Raw genomic sequence first — 11,135 nt, 5'->3', positions numbered from 1 at the left:
GGCCAAAATGGTGAAACCCCATCTCTACTAAAAATACAAAAAGTGAGCCAGGGCCAGGCGCGGTGGCTCAGGGAAATTTTGTAAAGGTAGCAAAAATCCCAGCAATTTGGGAGGCCGAGGCAGGCGGATCACAAGGTCAGGAGATCGAGACCATCCTGGCTAACACGGTGAAACCCCGTCTCTACTAAAAATACAAAAAAAATTAGCCAGGCGTGGTGGCGGGTGCCTGCAGTCCCAGCTACTCTGGAGGCTGAGGCGGGAGAATGGCGTGAACCCAGGAGGCGGAGCTTGCAGTGAGCCGAGATCGCACCACTGCACTCCAGCCTGGGGATCAGAGCGAGACTCCCATCGCAAAAAAAAAAAAATATTTCAATTATTTCATATACTGTAGAATATCATTTGAATCCCTAATAGAACATTCTCAAGTTAGGCACAGAAGTCCCAAGCTGAGTCAACATCTGACTTTTTCTCCCAGCCCTCAGTGCTATTAAGAGGCTCACCCAATAGTACTTTCTTCTCCTGTCCATACCCAGCTGCCATTTATAGAGGGGTTGAGGCTGTAGGTGTTGATTAAACTGCCCAGGGAAATTTTGTAAAGGTAGCAAAAGTCCTGAGGTCAGAAGCCTGGGGAACAGCAGGACCTGGGGTAGGGGGAGTTGGAGAGGGAGAAGAGAGACACGTGAGGAAGCCAGGGAAGCATAGTGATCAAGGAGGTGGAGGGTTGGGGGATACATCCCCCAAGACCAGGCTAAAGCAGATGGTCCCAATCCCAGGACCAGCCATGCAAGGACCCCTCCCTCCAGCCGCTACATCTCTAGGAAGAGACCGCAGTACATTCTCATCCTTCCAATCGCTTCCTGGGAGCGATTCTTCCCAGCCAGAGCCAGGGCTGTCACTTCCTGCCACACCCCAGGCTGATGGGGACCCACCTTGCATGATGGCAGGGTCGTCATGATGGCCCCACCATCAACCCCTATGCATGGCCCTGCGTAGCAGAGAACAGGGCAGCCTGGTGCTTCCCACCCCCACAGGGTGAAGAAACAGCTTCTGCAGTAAAAGATACAAGCTTCCAGGGAGGGGTGTGGGGTTGGGGACATTCCCAAGGAGTCAGTCTCCCCTGCAGAGGGGGATCTGAGCTCATAAATCGTCGCCTAGGTGCTAGCACCACCTCAGATCACACACCCCGGGTGCAGGCCTTGGCCTGGAGTCAGTGATGGATGATCCACAGAGAGTAAAGGAAGCCGGCAGAGGAGCAGGAATGGGGAGATGGGGAAGGTTCGCGTGGGGCGTGATGGAGGCTCCATGCAGTTACAGGCTCCTGGGAGTAGCCGGGGACCAGGGAGTTAAGAATTTCCTGAGTCAAAACTGCATTCAAGTCACCACTTCCGCTATGATCAGCTGGGGGGCCTTGGGCAAATGGACCTGTCCTAATTTTTTGTGTTGAATCAATGAAGTAAAGCAGGTAAAGTGCCCAGGCTATGGAAGCGCCCCGTCATGGTCAGGGTACTGTTAGCAGTCACAGTTTTGGGGGAAGGAGATGGAACAGGGAGCCTCCGAGGAGGCAAGGCACAGACAGAGTGGAGGGAGCAGAACTGGAGGATAGGAATGGCTACCGGCTAGGGAACAAGGAGGGCAGGGCAGGTCGGTGAGGGAATGCAGCCGGGAACAGAGAAAAAGAAGGGCAAGAGGAGGTGGCTGGCTCCGGAATCCCTCCGGGACTGTCCTCTACCCTGCAGCTCCCTGCCCTCACCTCCTTTCCCCTGCCAGGTACCCATGGATTTCCATGCTGCAGCAAAGGGTCAGTGGAGGTTGCAGAGATGCGGTGAGAACCATCCCCGATCATCACAGGCCTCCCCCGAGCCCCCCAGGACCTCCAGCCTCGCCCCCGACACCACCAATCCTCCAGCCTAGGATCTCCCTCCCTTCTGCCGTTTTCAAAACCTCCCCAGCGCCAGTGTCCAGGCCAAAAGACTGGGGAGGGCATGGGGTATCTACCCTCCCACTTCTGTGTATGCCCTCAGCCCCTGGCAGAGGAAGACTGAGGGGTGGTGAGGCACACCCAGGGACAGGATAGGACCTGACCCCTCAGAGCTGCCTGGCTTGCTGAGGACAGAGCTGCTCAAGGCGGGGGTGGGCAGGCACTTGAAGAAGGAGTGGGCAGGTGGGTGGGAGGACATTGCTCTGGGGCTCCCCTGCTGGGGACTAGTGTTCTGGGCACTAAGTCGCAAAGTGAGTTGCCCCAGTTCACCTGCAATGATTGATAAAAATGAGATTCCTGGGCCTTACCTCCAACCAACTGGATTCCTCTTTTGTGGGGGCTGGGGGGGCATGAGTTGGCAAGGAGTTTCCTAAACTCACTAAAGTTTCAGAATACAACTCCAGACTTCCTGGTGGCAGTGGAGTGGGACAGCCAGGGGAGTGGATGAGCTGGTGGCGGGGTGGTCGGGGGGAGGTGCATCTTGCCAGCCTCTGTTACAAGGCAGAGGGCTTTGAGGGCCCCAGAAACCCCCTACCCGCTGAAGCCACCACCCACCCCACAGATCCCCATCACCCACTCTGTCTCCTTCTGTCTTAGAGATAACTTAAGTCAACACCAGATACAAGAGGAACAGGAGGTAAAAATGGGGGTGTCCTCTTATGGGGAGGTGGTAGGCAAGTGGCAGGGCTCTTCCCTAAGTCCCCACCAGCCCCTACCCTTGACAATCCTGGGACCCTAGTACCAGCCAGTGTGGGTACACTCACACACACACCCTCACCAGGCAGGTCTCTGAGAGGAGACAGGCATGGGGTTGGGGGGCGGGGGGAAGAGAGCAGGAACCGGGGCAGGGGTGGGGCAGGGACTCGGGGCCAGGGAGGGCCTCAGGGGCAGGACCTCCCGCTCCTGCCTCCTCAGCTTTGAGTTGAAACATTTCAGCTGGAGGCAGACATACTAGAGCAGAAGCCCCAACTCAAAGTGGACCTGGCCCCAGACCCAGACCCAGAACTGGAGATCGGACAGGTGCCGGCTTTACTGGAGTCAGAGCTGTACCCAGCCCTCAAGCTTGAAACTGAGCTGGACACAAAAGCCAACTGGAATGAGGAGTCTGACCTCGAAGAGCCCCTGCAGCTGGTGTGCCAGATAGAGTCCGTCCACTCCAACATGGCGCCGCCCACGCTGCAGACCTTCAGACCCCAGAGTCTGAATTCAAACTACAGGAGTTTCAGGGAGGAGAACCACGAGTCCGCCTGCCATCACTCCATCAGTGCACAGACCTCCAAGCACCTCTTCTGGGCAAACAAGCTCATCCAGGCCTCAGAGCACAGCCTGCAGCGGGCCATCAACATGGCAGCTCAACAATGGCAGCGCAGGCCAGCCCATCAGTTCCCGGCTCCGGGAGGCCATCCCCACTGACGCCCTGTGCTCCAAGGAGCAGCTCCAGAGCCCCGATGCCCGCTCAGCTCCTCTGGCCACAAGCTCCCAGGAGCCAAGCCCCCTCCTGTCCTCAGATCTCCCGCCACCCATTGGCCTGGCAGAGCTAATCACCTTTGCATCTTCCCTGGCCATGGCCTCCTCCAGCAGGATGGATATGCCCAGTTTGGAACACACGATGAAAGCTCCACCCCAGGAGGCTCTGGAGCCTTCCACAGAGCCTCTCCTGATCACTGCGGAGGAGCAAGAGCCAGAAAAGCACACAGGGACCCTGCCAGAGAAACCACGTGAAGCCAGAGCACCACTGAAATCTTGGAGTCAGGAAGACAAGAACTTCACTCAATCTTACTTTGACTTCAGCAAGCCAGGGATCAAGAGGGCCACCATCGAAGGGCAAATGCAGCTTCTCCAGCCACCAGCCACATCCCCTGTGCTGCCGGGAGGCAAGGAAGAGTGAGTGAGGCCAGCCCCACAGCTCCCAGGGGGGCTGTGCTAGAACATAGGGGGGTCCTCACACAGCCGGGTAGGGGTGGGGAACACTGGAATGAAGACCTGGGAGCAGGATGGGTGGGCTGTGACGCCTCCACCTCAGTGACCTCATAAAGGCTGTTAGAACAAGGTTCCAGTGGACCGAGGTGCAGAGCCAAGGCAAGGGCTGGAGGAGGCCTGGGGACCAAGGAGGGTGGGCACAGGGGCCTGGGTTCAAACTGGGAAGGACCACGCTGGCATTAGGCGGCTTCCCACCCTGGGGTTCGGGCCTCACCAAGGTCGGAAATGCTCGGGCTGGGGTCTGCCCTGTTGAGAGCCGTTTGGCCCCAACCCTGGGGTCCAGGACACTTTTCTTGAGGGGAGAATGAGGATGCAGGGCACTCCAGTACACCTTGCTTTCTCGTGGTGAATGGACACAGAACGTAACCTCAGCTGCCCAGACACAGGCAGCAGCAGAAGACCCCTTACCCCCAGTGACCTCTTCAGAGGGGCCTCTGGGCTCAACCTTCTCCTTCGACCAACCTCTGGGGCCCAAGTGACACTCTCTCTTTTGTGTTGCAGCTCAGTGCCGCCAGGAAAAGAGAAACAGAATCCATTATTGGTGAAAATCTATTTTAAGCTGTCAGCCCCCACAACCCCAGAGAAATGACTAGACAGAACCAATAAAGCCTCCAGTGCTGGCCGTCGGCTCAGACTTTTGTGCAAATGCCCCTGGGCCAGGGAGCTCACCTGGCTGCTGTGTCCTGGTCTGCCACCCCATTTTTTAGCTGCCCCAGCTCCACCTGCCCCCAGAGGGCAACGCCACCCTTGTCCTGGCCACCCATCTCTCACCTGTCCACTCCCCAGGGTCAGTTCCTTTCACTCCCTCCTGGCCAGCCCTCTAGGCCAGCAGAAAAACTTGTGGCTGGTCTTGGGGCGACCTCGGTGTCCTCTGAGGCTTCCATTTCTTAAACTGTGAAATGAGGCTTCCTCTTGGCCTGAGGCCAGGGAAGTGTTGGGATCATCTGAGGAGATGGCCTCCTGGGCATGGACTGGTGAGAAAGTGGGTCTGAGGGGGATCTTCCTGCACTCTTCATGGGGCAGGCCTGGCATGGGGAAGGGATTGTGTCCAGGAGTTTGAAGGGGAGGAAAATGAGGCCGAAGGACTGGTCCTCCACGGGTAACAGGCCGGAGCTAGAAGTACCTTCAAATGCAGGAGAGAGCCATACATCACCCAGACGTGTGCACAGAGACATCACCAGCTGCCCAGCACATCACACATACAGCACCCACACACAGAGGAAGCAGCATACGACACCCATCCCCATGTACACATGTACCTGTGACAGTCACATGTACCAAATATGCACACAAGGCCGGGTGTGGTGTCTCACGCCTATAATTCCAGCACTTTGGGAGGCAGAAGCCAGCAGATCACTTGAGGTCAGGAGTGCGAGACCAGTCTGGTTAACACGGTGAAACTCCATCTCTACTAAAAATACAAAAATTAGCTGGGCGTGGTGACATGCACCTGTAGTCCCAGCTACTGGGGAAGCTGAGGCAGGAGGATCTCTCGAGTCCAGGAGGCAGAGGTTGCAGTGAGCTGAGATTGCACCACTGCACTCCAGCCTGGGCAACAGAGCGAGACTCCAACTCAAAGAAGAAAAAAAAAAATGCACACAAATGCACACACCTCCCACCCAGGGTTTGGCCTTGGAGGCCGAGAGGGCAGGCAGTATAGACTGACTCCTGGCAGAGTAGAGATGGCAGCAAAGGAAGGAAGGGGATTCGGAGCGTATGGATGGACAGGGATGTGGACAGGGAAGCCTGGGGGAAGGAGAAGGGGAGGCTAAGCCATGGCCTGGCCTCAGGTTCCCTGCTAAGTGAAAGCCCAGCCTTGTGGATCTTCAAGAGCCTGCCCAGCTTTCAGAGGGTCCAAGGAGACAGATGCCTAGGGCCTGGAGGGTGTGAGTAGGAAGGGGTGAGCAGTTCAGAATGGGTCAGGGCCAGGAGGAGAAGCGGGCGGGAGACTGGAAGGAGGGACAAGGAGGAGCTGCAGAGGTGGGTGTCTTGGGGGTGGTGGGGGACTGAGCCAGAATCACTGGGCTCTCAGGACTAATCTTTCCATAGGTTTTTTTTAATTAATAGACTTTATTTTTTAGAGCAGTTTTAGGTTTGCAGCAAAACTGAGTGGAAAGTACAGAGAGTTCCCATGTACCCCTGTCCCCACCCACACACAACCTCCCTGGTTCTGGACATCCTGCAGTGGTACGTTTGTTACAACTGATAAACCTACACTGACTCATCATCATCACCAAAAGTCCACAGTTCGCATTGGGGTTCACTATTGGTGTTCTACATTCTATGGGGGTTTGTTGTTTTTGAGACAGAGTTGTGCCCTGTCACCCAGGCTGGAGGGCAATGGGGTGATCTCAGCTCACTGCAACCTCTGTTCACCTCCTGGGTTTAAGCGATTCTCCTGCCTCAGTCTCCCAAGTAGCTGGGACTACAGGCACCCGCCACCATGCCCATCTAATTTTTGTATTTTTGTAGAGACTGGGTTTCACCATGTTGGCCAGGCTGGTCTTGAACTCCTGACTCTAGGTGATCCACCCACCTCGGCCTCCCAAAGTGCTGGGATTACAGACGTGAGCCACCGCGCCTGGCCCGTTCTATGGGTTTTGATTGTAGTGTGATACAGAGTCGTTTCATTGCCCTAAAAGTTCTGTGCTCTACCCGGCCCCTCCAACTCCTGTCAACAACTGGTCCTTTTACTATTGCCACAGTTTTGCCTTTTCCAGAATGATTTGGAATCAAACGGTATGCAGTTTGTTTCGGTTGGCTTCTTTCACCTGGTAATACACGTTTAAGGTTCCTCCTCCACGTCTTTTCCTGGCTTGATAGCTCATTTATTTTTAGTGGTGAATACTATTCCATTGTCTGGGTGTATCACTGTTTATTTATCCATTCACCTACTGAAAGACATCTGGGTTGTTGCCAAGTTTTGGCAATTATGAATAAAGCTGCCATAAACATCCATGTGCTGGGTTTTGTGTGGATATGAGTTTTCAAAACATTTGGATAAATACCAAGGAGCACAATTGCTGGATCATGTGATAAGGGTGTGTTTTGTTTTGTAAGAAACTGCCAAACTTGTCTTCCAGATTGGCTGCACCATTTTGCATTCCCACCAGCATTTCATCAGTTCCTATTATTCCACATCCTCACCAGCATTTGGTGGTGGTAGTGTTTTGGATTTTGGTATCTGAATAGGTGCATAATAGTATCTCATTGTTTTAATTTGCAATTTGCTGATAACATATGATGTTGAACATTTTTTCATATGCTTACTTTCATTTGTATGTATTCTTTGGCGAGGTGCCTGCTTGTTTTTTTTTTTTTTTTTTTTTTTTTGAGACAAGGCCTCTTTCTGTCACCCAGGCAAAGTGCAGTGGCTCAATCATGGCTAATTGCAGCCTTGAACTCCTGGGCTCAAGTGATCCTCCCGTCTCAGGTTCCCAAAAAGCTGGGATTAAAGGTGTGCACCACCATGCCTGGCTAAGCTTTTTATTTTTTGTAGAGATGGGATCTTGCTGTGTTGCCCAGGCTGATCTCAAACTCCTGGCCTCAAGTGATCCTCCCACCTCAGCTTCCCAAAGTGCTGGGATTAAAGATGTAAGCCACCACACTTGGCTTTTTGCCCTTCTTTATTTTTTTAAAATCAGGCTGTTCATTTTCTTACTGTTGAGGGGTTTTGTTTTTTGGTTTTTGAGACAAGTTCTCTCTCCATCACCCAGGCTGGAGTACAATGGTTTGCCATCACAGCTCACTGCAGCCTTGAACTTCTAGGCTCAAGCAATCCTCCCTCCTCGGCCATCCAAAGTGCCGGGATTACAGTCCTGAGCACCATGCCTGGCCTTACTGTTGAGTTTTAGGAGTAATTTGCAGAGGGCAGAAGACCAAGAGATCGAGTCATCACTGAGAACAAACAGGTGACCAGGTCTGGAGGAGGGTCCTTTTCCCTCACCCGGGGTGGGGGGAATCACTGCCCTAGCCCTTTCCCCAGAATCCCCTGCATAGAGGACTGTGGTACAGTCTCATGTGGAGAATCCTGGGAGGAGGTGGAACTGTATACTCACAGGCCTGGTCCCAGGTCTGAGTACCTACTCAGGAGTCTGAGTACCTGAGTGGGCTGGACCCCTCTGCCTCTCTCCTTCCTGCCTCTAAGGCCTCCACAGCAGCCTCAAAGGCTGCTCATATGAGATCCAGCAGAGGAGCAGGCAGGCAAGATGCAGAAAGGGAGGCTGCAGCTGCACACTGCCCAGCTGACCCAGATGGAGCCAGCAGTAGCCATGGCCACAAAGGCTGAACACACCATGAGGAGAGCAACAGAAATCCAGGGCCTTGTGGCTGCCCATCCAGCAGAGTCAGGTCCAGATGCTGGGTCTGAGAGGTAAAGGCAGGGACCAGGGGCCAGGCCTTGGGGGCTGGGTTTGGGGTAAGGCCTGGCTGGCCCTGGCATTTCTATGCAACAAGTGCAAAGACCTTTCCAACCTCTTTCATTCTCCTGGGGCAGCTTGACAGGCGAGACACCCCAGCAGCTGGCAGGTGAGGGACCCAGGACTGGGAGTAAGGAAGAAAATTAGGGGGTGCTCAGGGAAGAACTACAAGGGATTGCCTGCCCTGAAGCTGGGGTCACTGCAAGAAGTCAATGTTTGCAACCATCCCTCCATGCTTGTCTGATTTGCTCATCTCTACAACCCTAGAGCTCAGAGTTTTTGTGTGTGTGTGTGTGTGTGTGTGTGTGTGTGTGTGTGTGTGTGCATGTGTGTGTGAAGGAGGGAGGAAAGGAAAAGAAAACTCAATGGATTGGTAGATAGGTGAATGCAGGTATTTAGATGGATGGATAGATGATGAACAGGACGGAAAAGAAGGGAGAGAGTAAAGGAGGAGAAAAAATGAGGGGAAAAATCTGAGTTCCCCTGCCTCATGGGGTCTAGGACCATAGGGGTAAAGGCAAAAGACACCACAGCCCCATGCTCCCCCAAACAACATGTCCTGATATTGGCAAGGGCCCCTCAAAGTAGAATCACTTTATTCATCATCAACAATGTTCAGTGCCTACGACATGCCAGGCACCAGCAGGGCTCCAAGGCACTGTAGCTTCAGAGCCAGACTGCCAGATGTGACCTTGGACATGAATTTTGAATGTTTTTCAAATATGAGTTTTGGACATGAGGACTGGATGGGCACATAACATGTACCAATACACAACAGCCACTGCTACTCTTTATATTAAAAGTTACAGGCCAGGTGTGGAAGTTGACGTCTGTAATCCCAACAGCTTGGGAGGCCAAGGCGGGAGGATTACTTGAGCCCAGGACTTCGAGACCAGCCCGAGCAACACGGTGAAACCCCATCTCTACAACAAATTAAACAATTAGCCAGGTGTAGTGGCACATACCTGTGATGCCACCTACTCAGGAGGCTGAGGTGAGAGGATCGTTTGACGCTTGGGAGGTTGAGGCTGCAGTGAGCCAAGATCTCACCACTGCACTCCAGCCTGGGCAAAGAGTGAGACTCTGTCTCAAAAATAAATAAATAAATAAAAATTTAAAACACCCAGGAGGAAGTTGGAATGAGCCAAGTCGTCAGTTCCACCTGAGTTAGAGTGGGCAGCTCTCAGGGTTCCTGTGTGAGTGGTTCATCTTGCCACCTGTCCCCCTCTACCCTCAGCCTTCCAGGATATCTTCAAACTCTTCAGCTGCAGCCCAACAGGTACCGTGGACATGCGCAGCATGAAAGGTGCCCTAGGCAATGTGGGTATCCAACTGAGTCCACAGGAGAGGTTCGAGGCTCTGCGGCAGGCAGACTTGGATGGTGGGTGCCCCATCCCTGTCCTCTTGTCCCCTCCCACTTCCAGGCATTCTTCTAAAGAATACCTCCCCTTCCCACAAAATCCTGGCCTGTTCCTATTTTAAAGTTCTCTCTTACAGGAAGCCTGCCCTGACCAACACATCTATCTCATGGCCTGTAAACGTTGCTACTGTGTTAATCCTAATCCTGATTTGGGAACCCCCAAGGCACGGGTCATTTCTCCCCCATTCAAACTAGGGTCAGCCCTTGGCTAGAGGCAGCACTAGATTCTCTAACACCTGGAACTGCCAGCAGGCATCTGTAAGGCAGGCCTTCTGCAGGGGCAGGCACCCACAGCGCCCCCTCTCCTCTCTCCCCAGGTGTTGGAATCGTAAGCTTCAGTAACTTCCTGGGTGTCTTCAGTGACAAGCACCGCTTGGCTCAGTGCATGGGTGAGGGGCAAGGCTGGTGGAGGAGGGGTGGGCCTGGCCTAGGGGGAGCCCCCTCCTCACGCTCCTTCACCTTTTTTGCCCCCAAGCCGGGTGACGAACAGCCAGGTCTGTGACCCCCCAGGGACTGCAGACCCTGTTCTTGGAAATGCTGTTCAAGCTGCTGGGCCGGGGCTTTGTGCCCTCCAAGTTGGCACAGGAGGTGATGAGGTGGGCACAACCATACCAGCTCCACGGGACCCCTGATGTTCCTGCCCTAGAGACGGGAGCCTTGAATTCTGGGTCTGTTTCCTGGGCCCCAAGTCGCCCCAGGACAAAGCAGTGGCTCCCAGCCCTGCTTTGGCTTCTGCACCTGTGAGACAGAGAGGGCTGGGGCTGGGAGCGTCTGAGACGGCCGCCCCGCCTCTCTTCTCCAAGCTACTACTTCAAGAAGCAGTGGGCTCTGAGGCTCAGCCCAGGCTGCGGGGGTTGGGGGGCGCTCCACGCGGGCCTCACCTTCTGCCACGCGGCGCGCATCAGCGGCCTCTCCAACTAGGAGCTGGCGCGCTCGCTGCACAGACTGCACGAAGTAGGTGAGTCCCCGACGGGGCGGGGTGCGCGGGGACCCGCGGGAGGGACTTCTCCCAGCCACTCACAACCCCCGCCCTCTCCTCCTACCCCCAGGACCCGCTCTGAGAACCGTCTCCTCCTCTACCTCCTCCCGGGTACCCACCCCAGGTGCGCGCAGTCCCTACTCTCAGATTCCTAACCTGGAGGGGTCGGCGCTCCCGGAACGCAGGACACGAAGCCCAGCCGCGGGCCCCGGCTTCCGCCTGACCCAGCCCTACTAGCCCGGCCGCCCCAAGTTCCCGCCCAACCCGGGGCGTGGCTCGGCCTAGGTGAGAGCCGGCGGGCAGGGGAGGGATACGCAGTGAGGGGCGGGACAGGTGCGCGGAGGCGGGACAGACAGATGG

At 54.9% G+C, this 11,135-nt stretch overlaps 2 protein-coding genes across 2 annotated transcripts; both read left to right on the top strand.

Moving 5' to 3' along the window:
• Positions 1-1,494: 1,494 nt before the first annotated feature.
• SPATA32 (spermatogenesis associated 32) lies at positions 1,495-4,580 on the top strand. The gene is given in 6 exon segments (XM_011940178.1): positions 1,495-1,503; positions 1,737-1,822; positions 2,576-2,615; positions 2,915-3,325; positions 3,327-3,862; positions 4,460-4,580. Coding segments are annotated over 6 exon segments (1,170 nt in total). The 3' UTR covers positions 4,548-4,580.
• Positions 4,581-8,166: 3,586 nt separating this feature from the next.
• On the top strand, positions 8,167-10,717 carry LOC105510415 (EF-hand calcium-binding domain-containing protein 3-like). Its single transcript, XM_011940177.1, has 6 exons — positions 8,167-8,330; positions 8,454-8,485; positions 9,614-9,757; positions 10,114-10,201; positions 10,291-10,392; positions 10,600-10,717. The coding sequence occupies exons 1-6, from the start codon at positions 8,167-8,169 to the stop codon at positions 10,715-10,717; spliced, it is 648 nt and encodes a 215-aa protein (XP_011795567.1).
• Positions 10,718-11,135: the final 418 nt, after the last annotated feature.

The sequence above is a fragment of the Colobus angolensis genome, unplaced genomic scaffold (assembly GCF_000951035.1).
Source record: "Colobus angolensis palliatus isolate OR3802 unplaced genomic scaffold, Cang.pa_1.0 Scaffold187, whole genome shotgun sequence".
NCBI classification, from domain to species: Eukaryota; Metazoa; Chordata; class Mammalia; order Primates; family Cercopithecidae; genus Colobus; species Colobus angolensis.
This window is presented reverse-complemented; position numbering and strand designations above follow the sequence as displayed.